The 17193-nt window shown below is 58.1% G+C and overlaps 6 protein-coding genes across 6 annotated transcripts; 3 read left to right on the plus strand and 3 right to left on the minus strand.

The window, feature by feature from the left end:
- Window positions 1-14: 14 nt before the first annotated feature.
- Window positions 15-3149, minus strand: DICSQDRAFT_98502 (acid protease). Its single transcript, XM_007361609.1, has 7 exons — window positions 2742-3149; window positions 2079-2682; window positions 1809-1982; window positions 1533-1720; window positions 1375-1456; window positions 1085-1324; window positions 15-1026 (listed from the first exon to the last, which is right to left on the minus strand). Exons 1-7 carry the CDS (start codon window positions 2979-2981, stop codon window positions 887-889), a joined length of 1668 nt encoding a protein of 555 aa, XP_007361671.1. The 5' UTR covers window positions 2982-3149; the 3' UTR covers window positions 15-886.
- Window positions 3150-9248: 6099 nt separating this feature from the next.
- DICSQDRAFT_14247 (uncharacterized protein) lies at window positions 9249-9434 on the plus strand (the record flags this gene model as incomplete). Its single annotated transcript, XM_007361610.2, has 1 exon — window positions 9249-9434. A coding segment is annotated over one exon (186 nt), but the record flags the coding sequence as incomplete, so codon positions are not given.
- A 1319-nt stretch (window positions 9435-10753) lies between these two features.
- Window positions 10754-12148, minus strand: DICSQDRAFT_143742 (uncharacterized protein; the record flags this gene model as incomplete). Its single annotated transcript, XM_007361611.1, has 1 exon — window positions 10754-12148. The coding sequence occupies one exon, from the start codon at window positions 12146-12148 to the stop codon at window positions 10754-10756; it is 1395 nt and encodes a 464-aa protein (XP_007361673.1).
- A 377-nt stretch (window positions 12149-12525) lies between these two features.
- DICSQDRAFT_50473 (uncharacterized protein) lies at window positions 12526-13059 on the minus strand (the record flags this gene model as incomplete). Its single annotated transcript, XM_007361612.1, has 1 exon — window positions 12526-13059. A coding segment is annotated over one exon (534 nt), but the record flags the coding sequence as incomplete, so codon positions are not given.
- Window positions 13060-13881: 822 nt separating this feature from the next.
- DICSQDRAFT_166099 (Diaminopimelate epimerase-like protein) lies at window positions 13882-15227 on the plus strand (the record flags this gene model as incomplete). The annotated part of the gene is made up of 4 exons (XM_007361613.1): window positions 13882-13971; window positions 14031-14131; window positions 14198-14310; window positions 14362-15227. The coding sequence occupies 4 exons, from the start codon at window positions 13882-13884 to the stop codon at window positions 15225-15227; spliced, it is 1170 nt and encodes a 389-aa protein (XP_007361675.1).
- Window positions 15228-15342: 115 nt separating this feature from the next.
- On the plus strand, window positions 15343-16260 carry DICSQDRAFT_51391 (uncharacterized protein; the record flags this gene model as incomplete). Its single annotated transcript, XM_007361614.1, has 4 exons — window positions 15343-15393; window positions 15449-15728; window positions 15786-16046; window positions 16100-16260. The coding sequence occupies 4 exons, from the start codon at window positions 15343-15345 to the stop codon at window positions 16258-16260; spliced, it is 753 nt and encodes a 250-aa protein (XP_007361676.1).
- Between the last annotated feature and the right edge of the window lie 933 nt (window positions 16261-17193).

The raw sequence follows: 17193 nt of genomic DNA on the forward strand, positions 1-17193 counted from the left end.
ATCATAAGTACGTGAATAAAGTACCGCTTAGTCGCAGGATTACAAAGGGACTTCAACGATCAGTACACAGGTTCAGAAGTGCTCTATTCTATCCAGCTACGAACGGCTATAAAGAGATCATACTGAACGTCGCCTGCTCATCATAAGGTCTCATGCGGCCAGTACATATTCCCGTCGCATCAAGGATAAGCATCGCAATGACACTCCACAATTGCAAGAATGTCATTGACCATCGGAGCCGACCCGCTGCCAGACCGCGGACTCCATACAAAGACTATGCCGCCGGCATGATATAACCACTCTTCCGCCACACCGTCCCTTTGCGCTCCCAACCCCATGGGATTGGAGACTGCGCACAGTGGTGGATGCTGACCACAATAGCACATCAATCGAGGTGTTTCCTCGGTGTCAATTAGTGTTGAGACGCGGAGAAGGTCGTGGCCGCACGCCCCAACGAGTTCCATCGCGCAGCAAGGTGCGCCAAAACGAGGCTTCTCTACAAATATCACCCAGAAGGCACGGAGGTGGCTCACACCGATGCGCGAGCTGATGACAATGGCACCGCATATGCCTGCGTGCGCAGCCGTAAGGCCTGCAGGATCTGCGGGTGCAGAAGTGGATACGTGGCCGAAGGATAAGGCAGAATAAGAAATTTGGGAAAGCCCAAGCTCGCTCGCGTCGCAAAGGCATTAATAGCATCTTTCAAGCACGTCCTGAGATCATTGCAACATCCGGTCCGCTCCCGATCCTGTCCAACGAAATATACCCCAAACCAAAAAAAAAAAATAGCAAGTTATGCGTAAGCGACATTAGGAGCTCAATCCTACTAAATGCGCCCGTGAGACGTACCCCCTGCGAGCGAAGGCTTTGCAAGCGGCCTCCATGGTCATGCGAGGGCGACAGATCCCGAGATGGCGCTCGCCAGGAGCGACAATGCCACACCAGCCAGGACATGCGAGTTCGCTGAGAGCCCCACGGCCGCGTTGTTGGCACCGGAAGCCCCGGAGGAACTCGACGGCGAACCCGCTGAGAACAAATGTTGAACAGATGTTGTCTACTATCATTGCAACAACTGGGGACGTACCAGAAGTCCCGCTCGGGCCCGATACGGAGACGGACGGCAACGGGGCGCCAGTAGCCGAGAATGTCGCGCTTGGGATGGCCGTCGGGGTTCCTGTAACGACAGATGTTGCGTGGTCCGACAGAATAGAGGAGAGCAGTGTCGGGTTGACAGTGTCCGTTGTTAGTTGCGAGACAGCAGAGGAGATGGAAGATACGGAAGAAGATGGAGACGAAGGAGAAGAAGCGGCCGAGGAGGCCGGAGCTTGTCAAATTCATGTTGGCAGCGACAAGGAAGGGACGAAGAACACATACCGGGCGAACCACCTGCCGCGTTCGACAGCTGCGCGAAACCCACGGCTGGAGGGTCGGCGCGGAAGACGGTGTAGACGTTTTTCTGCGCGTTAGTCGTGTAAGTTAGTCGGAGCTTTAGGGCACGGGGTCGGTTGGCGCTTATAAAAGTCAGTACTGACCAGGAAGGTATCACCGACGACCCACACGGGGTTGCCACCACCGCTGCCGACATTCGAGCCCAAATTGAGGTCGAAGATACCGCCCAAGCACATGTTCCCTGAGACCGCGCCGAGGTTCATATCCGCATCGCTAACGGGCCACGCCTTGCCACCGAAGGCGAGCGCGACGTCAAGCTTGGTGTCGCAAGCTGCAGAAGTGGGTTTATTCAGTATACAGCATCCGAAGAACGGATCATATGCGTAGCACGCTTTTTATGTGGAAGTTCGAATACTCACGGAATGCGTAGAATCCTTCCATTTGGCCCTTGAGGGGCTGTGAGCCGGAGATTGCGCTATATATAGCGGCGACGCCATCGGATGGACCGCCAATGAGGGTCGTGCCAGTGTCGATTGCGGAAGCCGCAGCGCTCCCTGTGGGCAGCGAGACAGATTTACCCTGCACGGTCGCACCTGATGGAAACAATCATGTCAGACTCAAACGTATCGCCGCTGTCGAGACAGCGTCTCACGTGGTGGGAGGAATGTACGCGAATGGGCTGTGCATACCTGAGAGCTCAAGCATCCAGAATGAGAGGTCGTTAGAATTGGCAAGTGTGTTGAACTCGACGTCGCCGGTGAACAAGGAGCTGTTCTGGCCCCCAAGCGTCATTACTCCTCCATCCGTCTCCTCTGGCGGGTTCGCATCGTCCACATGGCGCGCGAGCCAGAACGAGAACTCGGGACTCGAGAACTGGTTGTTGTTCACGAGTTGCTGCCAGAACGGCGTCGCCTGTGTTGAGGCGAGGGATTGGAAAGCGAGGCCCATGATGCCGGAAACATCACCTTGGAGGAGCCCGGACGTCATGCCCTCGACCACAAGGAACGGTTGGGGGTTCACAGTGAACCCGGCCATCGAGACAGTGTCCTGCGCGAGGGTACCCTGTACTGAGCCACTGCCATAGCTTATTGTGATTTCTTGACCTTGACCCAAAGAATCAGTGATCTCCTTGATGGTTGAGGATTGGGTAGGGTCGAAGGGAGGCGTTTGGCCGCATGAGAAACAGTTCGTTCCAGCAACCCAGAAATCGGAGGAGCCAGTATCTAGGACAACCTTGAAACTTTGGGCCGGGCTGCCAACGGTGACCTGGCCAATGTATGACGAATCTGCTTCCTGAGGCCCTCATGTTCGTAAGGTTCTGAAAGGGTGGCTCATATTGTACTACAACGCACCTGGTCGATGATGCTGACCCCAACGGTTTGCCCTGCCCGCCTTGTGTGGCTCGAGTTTTTGGTAGGGAAACCATACTTCTGGCGAATGAAGTCGGCGTGCGCAGCGAAACGTTCTATTGGGGCATTGCGGCGTGCCGATCGGCGTGTGAGCGGGACATGGAGAGGCGGGGGAACGAAAGTGGGCGTAGCAACAGCAGCGACAGCGAGCGAGAGCAGAGACAAGAGCGTAGACGGGACCATGGCAGAAGGGGAGAAGGAGAGGACGCGCTCAGCGCCGCAGTCGAGACGGTATAAGAGAAGGAAAGCAAGGGCGATGGAGCCGCTGTGCAAGGCCAGGGAACCGTGTGCTTGCGACCTCGAACAGGCCCGGTCCCACAGTCGCCTATTGGCTGACACGGACGCCAACACTCAGCTATATGTCCCGGGATTCAGTATGTCTCCATCCAGGGAACTCGGGCGACGAACAAGTGTTGCCTGACTGCTGCGCACTCGGAGAATTGGAGACGATCCATCCGTCTGCTGCGGCATCTTGCATGCATGTGTCATGTTCAGAATAGCTCGTCCTCCAGCTCTTCAGCCGCCCTGGCCTCCGCTCACCTATCCACCTCCCACCTCGGCGCATCCAACAACCTTCTCCGTCGACGCAGTCATATCCCCAATGTCGCACTTGTCCTTTACTCGTTGTCCCCATAAGAATGCTTGTTCGACCACCCGAGCGCCTGAGGCCGCCGATATCAACGTCGTATTCCAAGGAACTCAGACAGCCGTGCTCGATGATCAGTATAACCTAGGGTTCCGCTCACAGTGCAGCTTAGATTCATAGCAGCGTGGTCCTTGGAGTGCTTAATACTTTGCATAATTTAAGCCAGTGCAGCTCAGTCGCGATAGGTTTGAGCTCCAACTGCATGCATGTGGGGGCGCTAAGTCTTTTCGTACGCTCAAAGGACTTCCCTCGAGGGTCCCGGGTCTATGTATGGTCCTGGCCTTCTCGGAAGTCGTCAAGGTTCCAGGACCGAGGTGTGCGACAGCATCCTGTGCCACGACCTTCTTACCGACAGTGCAACGTCTCACCGTCGACGACGTATTCTGAGAAGCTGCATGAAGAAAAGAAGGCCATCGACCGCTGGATGTCTTCCCAGGACTGACCTGTTGGTATGCCAGTGGCCATGAGAACCCTGACAAAGATTGCAGTACTGCGACGCGACTCTTCCTCCTGACAGTAGGCTAGACGTGATGGTGATATACCCATGCCCATCGTGGACAAACAACATCTGAGGGGTATGTAGAGTAGAGGACGCACGAACTCATTGCTACGAGACACGATGACGACACCGGGATTCAATGGACGAACGCACATAAGTACAATGTGACGATTAACAAGCGATGAAGGAAAGTAATAGCGATGCGATGTGCACAATGCATATGACGAGGGCAAAACGAACGGTATGATGTTTGGCTACAAATTGATCACTAACGTCAATGTGAAATGGAGGCATAGAGGGAACATATCGAAGCGGGAAAGCAGGTGGGAAGAATAGCAGATGTGTAATGAAAGTTTTAGAAGACGTCGAGGGAATGGGGGCAGTTTGCAGCAGTATGTCCGCGCTCTTCACAGTCCTCACAAATCAGCTCGGCGCTATCGTGCAGAGTGCTGCTCATGATGCCTGCGCTCGGCGGCGCAGCGCCCTCCTTCAGCAGGTCGCAGGTGAAGATGTCGTGGCCAGGCCGTTCGCAGATCTCGCACACCTCACTGCTCTGGCCGAGGGTGGAGGACATGGTGGATGCAACAGATGGAGGGCGTCCAGCTGGATCATCGGGGAGGGGAAGGTCTGTCTTGGAGGATTTCTTCTGACTGCGAGAGAGCTTGTCTTTGAGTCGTTCGATTTCGCGCTCAAGCTCATCTTCACGATAGATCTACGAAGAGCCAGTTATGAGCCGGTGATGGACTTCATGCCAGCGTGCTGTTTACCTTCGACTCTATTAGAGACTCGAGTTCGCCGATCTCCTTGTTCAACTGTAGCGAGGGTCAGCACTGAGATTAGACAAAACGCTCTGAACATGACGCACGTCATGCATCTGGCGTGCACTCTTCATTTCGACATCCGCAAGCTTCTTGCGAAGCTGCTCTACCTCAGTCTGTCCAGGATGGTCATCATACAGCCGTGGGATCTCAATGTCACCCTAGTCCATACCTCATACTTGGACTTGAGGTCCTTGTAGCTACGCTGAAGTGCCTGTATATCGTCCAGCGAAGGCGTTGAAGGCGATGGCGGAGTCTCGCCCGACAGCATCGCCTCCTCACGTGCAAGGCTTCTCTCAACATCTTCCTCGAGCGCTTTGAGGTCCTGCAAGAAGCTTAAGTCAACTGTTTGCTGGCGATGATCGAAGACTCAAAGCCTACGTCGCGAAGTTGCTCCGTCTCTGACAGCAAGAGCTTGTTTTCAGACTCAAGGACCTTGCATCGTTGCGCGGACGCGGCGTTCTCCTTTTGCAACTCCTGAACGATATGCCTGTCACGCAGTCATGAACGACGTATCTCGTGGATAGGTAAACAGAAGCACTAACTTGAGGCCAGTGATCTCGTCTCGGGCCACGGCCAGATCGTGTTTGGAGGAAGGCGATACTGGAGCCTTGAGCTCGTAGCCGTTCACGGATCCCTCACGGTTGAGCTTCTTGCGGATCGTGTCCAGCTCTGCTGTCCGCGAATTCGCCAACGCACGCAGTTCCTCGACGATGGCACGCTCGTCTGCAAGCTCTGTTTGAGTACGCCGAAGCGACTGTTGCAGCTGAAGAGAGGCGAACTTGGATCAATGACTCGGCCTAGAGCAAGAAGATTGATGTAACTCACCGTTATCCTATCCTCCTGGAGCGATCGTATCTCGTCCTTGAGAGCCAGCAAACCGCTGTCACCAGACGTGTCAGTCCTGGTCTGCGCAAGTTGCTGCTTGAGCTCCGTGATTTCCTCCTGGAGCTTAGCGCGCTCAGCGTTAGCACGAGGTGCTAGCTCGCTGAGCTTGTCGGTTGAGTTGTTCGCGGTAGCCGCCGCAAGGCCCTCGAGATCCTACGGCGCACAGCCACGCAATCCATGTTGAGCTGCACCGCATTAACGACAACACACGAGCAATGCAATCTCACCGCAATCTCGTTTCGGAGCGTCTCGATCTCTGCTCGCGCGTTCTCCAGCGTGACAGTGTTCTCGCGAAGCGCCTCCTCAAGCTCTTCAACACGGATCCGCGCCTTCTCCTCTGCCTTGCGCACACGCTCCGTCTCTTGACGACCCTCCGCGAGTTCCTTGCGGATGGTGTCTTCACGCTCCTTGTAACGCTTGATACGCTCGCGCACCGCGGTGTCCTCGCGCTCGTTCGTCGCCCGCATGTCCTCGAGCGTGTCCTCAAGCGTGCCGATCTTCTTCTGCAGGTGCTGCACTTGGTCGCGGAGCATCTCATTGTCAATCTCAGCAGCGGACGCGGCTTGCCGCGCGACGGTGCCAGGCGAGACAGGTCGGGCTTGGCTGCGGAGTTGCTCTTCTAGGGAGACGATCAGATCTTCCAGCTCGTACCGCTTGGTGTCTGCAGCACTGAGGCGCTCCTCGTAGAGCGCGATCGTTTCCTGCCCGCACTAGCATGAACACCCCTCCGAGCACACGAACGCATGTTCGACCCACCTGACCAGCCCTCCTGAGTTCCTCTACCTGCCCACCAAGCTCCCTCCTCTCCTCCTCAAGCTCGGCAGACACCTTCTGCACGCGCGCCTCCAGCAGGGCGATCTCCGCGTTCTTCGCTTTCAGCATCCCCGCGCTCTCGCTCTGCTCGCCCTCGCGCGCCTCGACCGCCTGCTTGAGCTGCACAATGAGCGCCTCCCTGTCCTCCAGCTTGCTCTGCACGTCCCGCAGCCGCGCCTCCCCGTCCGCGCGCACCTTCTCGACGTCCCGCGCGGCCTGTTCTACCGCGCGCTGCAGCGCCTCAATCTGCGCCTCGCGTTCGCTCATCGCCCTTTCCGCGGTGCGCGAGACCGTCTCGAGCTCGGAGACGCGCGCGACGGCCTGATCGCGCTCCGCGACGAGCCCCTCGATGCGCGACGACGCCTCGCGCTCCGCACCGCCCGCGCGTGTGCGCAGGCGGGCGTTCTCGTCCTCAGCGGCGCTCAGACGTGCTTGGAGGCGCTCGAGCTGATTGTGGAGGTCGAGCGCCGCTGTGGAGTCGGAGGTCGAGACGCGTGAGTCCGGGCGCGGGCTCGAGGGAGTCTTGCTCGACATGAGGCCGGAGATGCGGTCCTGGATCGCTTTCGCGTTCGACTCTAGGTCTGTGAGTGCGAGAGGCGGGTCTACGGGTGTCAGGGGCCCGTTCAGGGAGACGGACCGGCTCGACACAGTCGTGTTGGATGGGGAGGGGGGTGGTGGCATCGCAATGGCGCTGGGTATCCTCGCCCGAGGCGTATTGCTGAACGAGGGACGTGACTTGGACGGCGTCGTAGACGTGGGCAAGCCCATCCCGATGCCAGAAGGTCGGGACGCGCCTAATGCCTTCGGCGTGCTGAACGGGGAGGCAGGCGTGCTCCGAGTCGGTGAAGTAAGCTGTCGGGTAGGCTGCACTGGGGAGCCGAACCCTGTCGATCTCGAAGGACTGGTCGAACCTGCCGCTCGCACCGGACTTTGTGGTGTCCGTGAGAGCTGTTTCGCGGTCATCCCAACGTATTTCGCAGCACGCGATCCCGGTGTGATATTAGTCGGTACATTTGTGGTCCGTCCTGGGGTGACTAGGGTACGAGTTGTCGTCGCTGACGGTCGCGGGCGCGCGGAGGGTGTTTGGAGACTGGGAGTTTTCCGCCCTGTGGAAGCAGCGGGGGTCACTCGTCCATTGCTGATCGACGGCGTTACCCTACCGTTTCCTATTGATGGCGTTACTCTTCCATTCGATATGGACGGAGTCTTTCGGCCGTTCCCGAAACCAGAGGGTGTTATCCTACCGGAAGCTGAGAGAGAAGGGGTCATGCGACCACTACGTGTCGAAGCAACGGAAGATGGTCGTGAATGGGAGATTCCGACAGTAGGGGCAGAGAGCTTCGTTGACGCCACAAAAACTCCACAGTTAGGCGGACAACTGAAATATTGTTTACTTGAGGACAACAAGAGTTAGTCCACGCTTCACGGACAGATGTAAAGGACAACAAGAGTGTGAGTGAGGGTCTCAAAAACGCGTCTAGAAACGCGTATTTCTCATGATGTCCCCCTGCTCCGCCGTTGTTACCTGGCGCCAGCAGGCCGCCAAAACGGGGCGCATTCTGCCATTGACGAATACGGACCATTGACGATGCAGCTCGAGACCGACTCACCCGGCAACGCTACCGTTATTCTTGCCCTTCCCGACGAATCCGCCACAGAGCTCGACGCCGGCCCACATGCCCGGCTTTCCCTCGATCTCGCCGAGATACCTGAGCACACCCTCGAATCCGAGAGACTCGATCCGCACATTGTCTCCAACGTCGAAAGGCCTTCCTGTACGGCTAGCGCTCCTGGCAAACACGTCCGATGATCTACTGGGAGGCCGCACGACTCCTGTCTTCGCGGATGGGGTACGTCCTGCAGACGAGGCGGAGGACGCAGATGAGGATGACCGAACGCTTACACTCGCGCCGAGGTTAGTCGAGCGAGCGCCATTCTGACTGAAAGCGAGTCCTAAACCTGAGATGGAGGCAGACGAGGTCGCCGGCGAGATGGAGGACGCGAAGCTAGAAGGGGGGGCTTCGCTCGCGCGTGAGGCGCGATGAAGCGCGGGGTCGTTTGCACGGATGGCGTCCTGGAACGCCCTGGCCGCGTACTCATCCTCCCGGTTGCTCACGGACGGCCGCTGACCGGCAGAGGAGGTAGATCGGGGCCTGAGGCCAGGTGTTGGGATGCCAGTGCCGCCAGGCTTGCCTGGAGTGGGGATACCGGAGACGCGGCCTTTACTGGGAGTGACGGACATGGTGGTCGTTGTCGGGAAACATCTAACGGTGCAGACCGAGCTCCTGAGCGGGTGCAGCTAGATATTTTTTGTCAAGCAAAGAAGGCAGGTCAGGGAAACTGCACAAGAATGTCTAACTCGAATGAGCAACCATCGCCTTGGCGCTATCACTACAGCGCACCGCGGGGTCCTCTCTCATAGACAGATCTGCGGTGTCAAGAGTCCTGGCTGTGTGTTCAGTGCGAGCGCTACAGCACTCTCGTGTCGTTTACAGCCACGGTCCTCTTGAGGCTGCCGGTCTTGTGAGCGCATTCCTATGATCTATCATATCCGTGTACTGAAGGACATTTAGCAGTTCGATACGAATATGCCGCGGATACCGCCCTCGCTCGCCCGCCTGCTCTCCCGGCCGCCAACCTCACCGACGGCGGTACCACGAGCAGCGACCTCCGTCTCCTTCACCTCGTCCCTCATCCCCTTCAAGCCCATCCTTCCCTCCTCCACCCCGACGTCCTCCCTGTTGCGCTCACTACCCACCCTCCTGACGCGCCTCAACCTCGTCTCCTCGACGCTCTCGCCCATCTTCTCTCCTCTAATGCAGATTCGGCACAACACGAAGGGCCAGGAGTACCAGCCGTCCCAGAGGAAGCGCAAGCGCAAGCACGGCTTCCTCTCTCGCAAGGCCACAGTCAACGGGCGCAAGATGCTCGCACGGAGACGGGCGAAGGGCAGGCTGTTCCTCTCGCATTAACGTGTAGCGGCCTGGGTCGTAAGGTGAGCTCGTACGCGGTGATGTGTCTTCCCCCTTGCTGATCGGTTTCCGTTACCTGCTTATCAGCTTTCCACGTATAATACTTGTGCCATCGTAGAGCTCGTGCAATACCTTATCAGTCCTACATAACAGTACACGGTCTACTCCACACGGCGTGCGCACGAAAGCTTTGCCCGGGAAAACTCGTCAAAGCAGCTAATCGAATGTACAGCCGGTTTCAGCTCGCTTGTCGTGAGAGCGCCGCGCCGCGTCTCGCGCATTTGCCTGTTTTCCCCTCCTAAGCGCCCCCAAAGGAACTTCGGACGACGATATCTCCTCGACAGCTCAGTGTAACCACCTCATTCTTACAGATTCCGGCTCAGGATTACGACGCGCAGGGCACGGTATTGGATTGAAGTCACGCCAACCCGATGTCATCAGATTTTGGGCATTATCCTGCTCTTCCAACTCCCTACTGGATTCGGACAGCGTTGTTGGCTGAATGGCATCGTGTACTCTTCCGGAAACAGTTGCCACAGGGTGGGCTCAGGTGGCAGCCCTCTTGGGCCAGCTCAAACTCCTCGTCGGGGAGCACTAGACACCATGAATTTGTGAGTTATCTGCACCTCCATAATCTTTGTGGTCTTGCAAGGCGTCGGGGGGCATGTAGTCACTGCTGAGTAGGAGGGAGGAACAGACGAGATGGGTAGATTGGAACTGCAAAGGGGAGCTTGTAGAAAACTACAATTGGCAACCGGTACAATTGCAACAGTTTGTAGGCTTACAGTGGACATATGTGACATGTTTCGTAGCAGATATGTGTTGGATTTGACGATATCCGACAGAGTGGTATACTAGGCATGTGCGAGAACAATTCGTAGAATGGAGAAAACGTACATCACGGACTCTTCTGCACCATATGCCCTCCGTGACATTGGCCAACAGCTTCCGGTGAGCCTTCCAGGTATCCCCAGGGGTTGTTTAAAGATATATGCGCGACAGATGCCGAAGACAGCGTGAAATTGACGGAAAGCAGGTGGATCGTCCGTTAAACGAGTTGCTAACCTGAAACCAGTACCGTGCCATGCGCGTCGTAATCCTGAGACAGACTACGCAAGAATGAAGTGGTTACATTGAGCTGTCGAGGAGATATCGTAGTCCGAAGGTCCTTTGGGGGCGCTTAGGAGGGGAAAACAGGCAAATGCGCGAGACGCGGCGCGGCGCTCACACGACAAGCGAGCTGAAACCGGCTGTAGTGTAAGCATTCAGTCGTAGCCTGTGCACTAACACAGCAGGATACGACACGGAACGAAGGGGCCTCACGCATGCAACACGCCCGGCTTGGAGAACAACGGCTCAACCTTGACAGGCTGGAACCCTTCAATGGCAAAGACCTTCCCGTCGCTCTCTGACTCGTCCACGACGAGCACGCTCTCGTCCTCCTCGCGCATGGGCGACAGCGGCGTGCTGCCGTGCATCGAGAGAAACCCGCGCTGGATAGACGCGACGAGCGCCGAGATCGGCGTCTGCTCGACCTCAGCCATTCGCCTACCTTGGGGCCGCTCTTCCCGGGTGGGCGTGCTTGGCTCGGTGACATTGACGGACGGGACGACAGGAATTGGCGTCAGTTCGCCTGGTGTTTCCGCAGGGAGAGGAATTTCTGCAGTATTGGAAGTAGGGTCCAGAGAAGTAAGAACAACGTCCGCAGGAGGGGGAGTAGCAGCGCGCTCCGGCGCCGCGGCAGGCGCGTCCTGCTTGTCTGGGGTGTCGAAGGAGATCAGTGGTGGGGGAGAGGCTTCGCAGGGCGGAGCAACAGGAGCAAGCTTGGGCGATTCCGGGAGAGGCACCTCGACTGGGGACACCGTCTCCGTTGCTTCCGGCACTTCAGGTGACGAGCGTGGTGGCTTCGCGGGTGCCTTCTGAGTCTGAGAGTCTTTCGTGGAGGGCTTGGCGGGATCAGCCTTCGACTTCGACAAAACACGATTTGCCCTGTCCCGTACGGTAACAGACGTCCCGGGTCCCGGACGAGGCGCTGCTGACGGCTTGAACGGTACCTTCGTCTTCGGCTTGTCCTTGTCGGCCGCCCTCTCCTGCGCCTTCTCTGGCGCTCGGGCCCTCGAACCGGCAGTGGCCTGCATCAAGGTTGCCGCCGAAGCCATACGACCGAGCCTCGCCGCAGGTGCCGCGGTCGCAGCTGCGGTCGACACTCCGCCGCGTGCGGATGCACCGACGGACGACGCGAGCTTCTTCACGCGAGCAGCATCCTCCCTGGCGAGCGCGGACTGCAGCGGGATTGCGGGAGTCGACCTGCTCGTGGAAATGACTCTGGTGCGGACGGGCCTCGACGAAGCCGCCGCCGCCGCCGTCTTGCCCTTCTCGTCCGCACCCGCATGCGGCGCGGGTTCGACCGCCTCAGGCATGCGGAGCACCCTGCGCGCGCCCCCGACCACGCGTTCCTTCTTCTCCTCCATGCCGTCGTCCAGCCCCGCCGACATTTTCGTGAACAACGCCGGCCGGATCGGGCCCGTGCGCGCCGCGTTTGTCGCGGACGAGCCCCCGGGCTGGGCAGCGTCCGGTCGGATGACGCGCTGCGGGCCAGAGGGGGGTCGCTCGGCGCCCGTGTGGTGCGCGGGGAAGTGTAGCTCCGTGGCGGACATCGGTCGCTGGGGGCCTGTGTCTGCGGAACGGGCCGGGATGTAGTCTGGGGGAGGCATGTTGACCTTCAGTCGCCGCGGCTCTTCGCGCGCCGGTCTGCGTGCGCCCTCGTTCGTCATGGGCGGCACGTGGAAGTCTGGGGTAGGGGCGCGGGCGGGTCGCTTGGGCGCGGTTTGGGTAGTGGCTTGGGAGGCGGACGCGGAGCGGATGTGCTTCGTGGGACGCTGAGCGGTTGCGTCTGTGAGTGAGGACGGATGCGAAGATGAAGCGGGGATAGGGTGTGTGTCGCTGTGGTTTGAGCGGACCGACTGTGATGACGTCGGACGGGACGATGATTGAGACCTGGGGGCTGCGGTGGTAGTCTTGATGTCGAGGTACTTGCGTGTCCTCGGTGTGAGTGGGTCGGTGAAGCTGCTCCAGCAGATGCCATGAGCAGCTAGCTATGCGAGTCAAGCCAGAGACGAACACACCTCTGGAGCCGCCTAGGCAACAATATCTTGTACGCGTCGAAGATCTTCCGCGCGACCTTGCGCACGTCCGCGTTCGCATCGACGGCCGTCGCTCGAATTGTCGCTTCAATCTCCTTCGCTCGCGACTCCTTCTCTAGGTCAGGCGGGTTGAAGCTCTTGAGGCAGAGCAGCATCGTCTCCGCGGCAGCCAGCCGCAGAGAGATGGACTTGTCACTGATGGACTGGAAAGAGTAGTGGATGATCGTGATAGCTTGCGTGTGCTCGACGAGGGCAGCAATGCACGCCTTGGCACGGTTAAGGAAGACCTTGTTGGTGCGCGTGCAGAGGGTGAAGAGAGCCGGCAGATAGTGGGGGATGAGGGGCTCGAAGCCGCTGCCGAGCGCGGTGACGGCGGTGGTTATGAAGTCCGTCGCAGTGCCAGATAGCCGCGTGCGCTCGGAGCTGAGTGCGGAGGTGATGGGGCGAAAGGAGGCTCGAAGAGCTGCGACGAGGTCTGCGGGATAGGTGTTGGCATTGCCGTTACAGAGGGCGGCGAAGCGGCTGAGTGCGTTCGCGATTGAGTCCCACGATTCCTCGGTCTCGGTGACAGACAGCGCATCTTGTATTGCAGCGAGTTCTTCGATGAGGTGGGATAGGGAGTAGCACTGTGCGACGGACGCGTCTCAGAGTCAGACTCAGACATGTTCAGTTACGGCCTCGGATAGAAAACCGACCTCGATGGATGTCAAAGGGGTTTTGGAAGGCATGTACTTGACAAGGATTTGCAGAGAGGCTCGACCAGCAGGAGTGGAGCAAGCAGGAGTGGTGACAAGAGGAAGAGTCGCCAACGACAATTGTCGCAGCTCGAGGCGCGCCACCATGTTCGATACACCTACTCACGTGATCGTGGCGCCGCACATAAGTAGATGCACCAGCGTCGGCGGAGATCGCCAACCATGCAGTGCACGAGTGTGACACTGCTTTTGGTCAAGCAACACTTCCCGGTCATTGGCTTCGTTTGCATACCCCCACATGGTCTGAAAGTATCGCACGTAGCATACAAGCGGAGGTAAACTCCGGGTCTTAGACATCCCGGATACCCCATAGATAGGTCACGACACACCCGTGCTGCCTATCGTCGAGATTGTTCTTGTCTGTGATTTGTGCAGCTTCGCTGTTTCACACGATATCCGCAATGGTCCATCTTCTCGGTCGGCGCGAGGATCCGTGCTGAGTGTGGGACTTCAGGAAGACGGTACCTGTTGCTTGCGTATAAATACCACATATCCCATCGTCTCATTCGCATCGCCCAACTCCTGAAGCAGATCTCTGCTTGCTCCAAAATGGACACGTTCTCACGACTTTCCTCAGGAGGGTACTCCCTGGCCGGCACGAGCGTCATCAGCACTGTAGATATGCATACAGGAGGACAGGTGAGAAGCAGCAATGGCTTTGACGTTGTATGGTATGCACATCAGATTCACGGCGGCAGCCAACACGAATCATCGTGCAAGGATATCCCTTCTTGGAGGGTGATACTCTGCTAGAGAAGAGACTGTACGCGAAGGAGAAGGTAGATGGACTGCGGCAAAGGTACATAACCACGCGCGAGCTCATACGCAACGCCATCTTGACAAAATGAGTCGCGAATGCCTGCAGATTGATGCGGGAACCGAGGGGGCACAAGGAGATGTACGGTGCGATCCTCGTTCCGGAGACGGAGAAGACGAGATGTGGGGAGGCGGATATAGGTGTCTTGTTCTGCCATAACGGTACGTAGGGTGGCAGCGCAACCTTACCGCTGACCCACAGCCCAAACGCAGAGGGGTACTCTACGATGTGCGGGCATGCCACCATCGCGCTCGGGCGATTCCTCATCGACACGCAAGATGAGGCCGTGTTCCCGCGGCGCAAGCAGGTAGCATTCGACGCGGCCAAGCGGGAATACAAGCTCCGGCTGCACGCGCCGTGTGGGGTCGTGGACGTGACCGTGCCGAGTGTGCTCGAAGACGACGGACGGGTGCGCTCGGATCCCGAGCGCGAGGTGCAGTTCGTCAGCGTGAGGAGCTTCACGGCAGCGACGGACGTGGTGATCGAAGTGCCCGAGGAGCGACTGTGGCCCGCGCTGCGCGGCAGCGGACGACGCGCGGTCAAGGTGGACGTGGCGTACGGCGGAGCATTCTACGCGATCGTCCAGGAACATGAGCTGGGCTTCGGACGCGTCAGAGACGGTGGCGTCGAGTTGCAGAAGCTGAACGAGGCGACCGCGGTAGTCAAGCAGCTGGTCGGTGCGAGGAAGGAGCTGTTCCAGGGCCTGGGGCTCGAGCGCGACCTGGAGTACCTGTACGGGGTGATTGTCGTCGAGGAGGGGGAGGGCCGGGCAGGACTGGGCGGGCTGGAGGGGAGGCTGGGCGTGTGCTTCTTTGCAGACCAGCAGGTGGACAGGTCGCCGACGGGATCGGGCGTCTCTGCGCGCGTGGCACTGGCGCGCGCGAAGGGGCTGCTGGGCGCGGGGGAGCGGGTGCGGTTCGACTCGGTGCTCTCTGCGCGGCGGGGCAGCGAGGCCGGGGCGTTCGTCGGGAGCGATGCAGGCGCGGGGAGGGTGCGCGTCGAGGGCCGGGCGTTCTACACGGCGGCGTCTGCGTTCGCGGTGGAGGACGACTTCTCGCGCCAAGGCTTCCTTCTCTGACGTAGCGTCGCCGCGCACGACCCATGATGTCATCGTCTACGCCTACATAAACCCCGTCGTCCTGCACACACTCTCTCTCGCTTCTTTCCCCGCTACTTGCTCTTCGTTGCCAACCATGTCGTACGCATCCGTTGCTGCTCACAATGCCCCGCCCCCTTCTCAACAGGTATCTGCCTCCTAGACATCCTCCGCCTTGGGAAGGCCCTAACCTTCTGCATCAGCCCCACCCGGACCCTGCTCTCCTCACCACCGAGCCTCCGAGCGCAAGCAACATCGCAGACGACGCCGCAAAGGTCAACATCGTCTCGCCCGACTTCAAGCGTCACCCCGCAACGAATACGTCCGTACAGGACATCCCCTCGGACGTCTCCACTCCTGGTGGCCAGCCAAGCAAGCGTCGTCGTTACCGCGACGAGGTCGAACAGGAGGGACTCTACCTCTATAACCTCGCAAAGCAATATATCCTCCACCCTGCCGTCGCCGGCGGTCTTCTAGGCCTCGGTATGTATCTCGCACTCTTCCATCCGTGCGCCTGAGATTGAATTCTCCGCCTTGTAGTCAACATTGGCTTGATCTCGGGAGCCGCGTACAAGTTCTACAACGACCCTTACCTCAGGCGCGATACGCGTGCTATCGTATCAGCCGTCGCCGGTGCTTTCACTTTGTTGGGCGTGGAGGGCTACGCCGCCGAGAAATACCGCGAGACGCCCCGGGGCCAACGCGAAGCTCAGAAGGCCAAGAAGGAGGGTGCCGCACTCTACCGTACTGCACGCGAGTATATTCTCAGGCCGGGTGTCCTCGGTGGCCTCCTCGGTGTCGGTGAGTGTCAATTATACGCCCGTGTTGAGAGCGGGTCTACAATGTTACTGTAGTGAATGCTGGTGTCCTTGGCACTGTGGGATACTTCTCGTGGAAGAACTGGGATAGGCCATCTTGGGACAGGCGTGTCGTCTCGGCGGTGACCGTTGGCCTGCTCACTCTTTGGGGCAGTGAAGGGTATGTTTTCCAGCATGGTCATCGTTACCTCCTCTAACGACAAGGCTCGCAGCTTCATTGCCGAGCGTTACCGCACCACTCATCATTAGGGAACCTGAAGGGACACTGAGGGAGGCTGTTCTCGAAGATAGTGGACACCGCTCACTTTACAAGCCCATATTGTATTGCTAGCTTATTTCTTCATGCTTCGCTACAATCACCCTTCATACTTATGTGATTTGTATGAACACGTACTTGAATTGACGTCGTGGCAGACATGGGCGTCTCAAGATGATTTTAAAGAGAATCGCGCATGAAACGTAATCCCCACTGGCAGTGAGAATCGACATGGGCTTAGCTGTATTAGGTCGATTAGTACTGTATCTAGTAGGGAACCCCGACCGTAATCCCAATTCTGCTGATTTCCCTACTTTGGCTGTATGCGGTTGGATAAGGTGGTATGGTCGCACAATGCTATACAACCATACGTCGGGTCAGCTACAGTGACTGCCGAAAATAGTGCACCGGCGCTTCGCGCGAATGAAATCTCTGTACGACGGACGACCTGTGCTATGTTTTGGGCTGCTTATTGTACATCTATGTAGCCACACAAGTCTTGATATCATGCAAAGACTCTCGCGACAAACGGCGCAGGATTGCCCAGGTTATTTGAGTGACATTGGACAGACCCCAAGTTAGAGGTACGTATCAAGGTGGTAACGAGCGACGAAAGTTAACCGTAAGTCTACAAAATCTCGATGCTAAGCCTAGTAGCGTGTATGCAGTCCATGAGCAGCCTTGAGAGCCTCAACACGATGGGGAATGGAATCGTACAGCTTCTGTATATAACCAGTATCAAGCCCATATCATTCCTCCTGCAAGGCAGCCCATAACTCATCAACATTCCGGGGGAGAGGGGAACGACGGTGTAGAAGTTCGAGGGCAAGCGGGCACAAATGGGATTCGCGTTTGGCCGGTGCAAACGCGTGCC

This window comes from Dichomitus squalens (genome assembly GCF_000275845.1).
Source record: "Dichomitus squalens LYAD-421 SS1 unplaced genomic scaffold DICSQscaffold_3, whole genome shotgun sequence".
Taxonomy (NCBI): domain Eukaryota; kingdom Fungi; phylum Basidiomycota; class Agaricomycetes; order Polyporales; family Polyporaceae; genus Dichomitus; species Dichomitus squalens.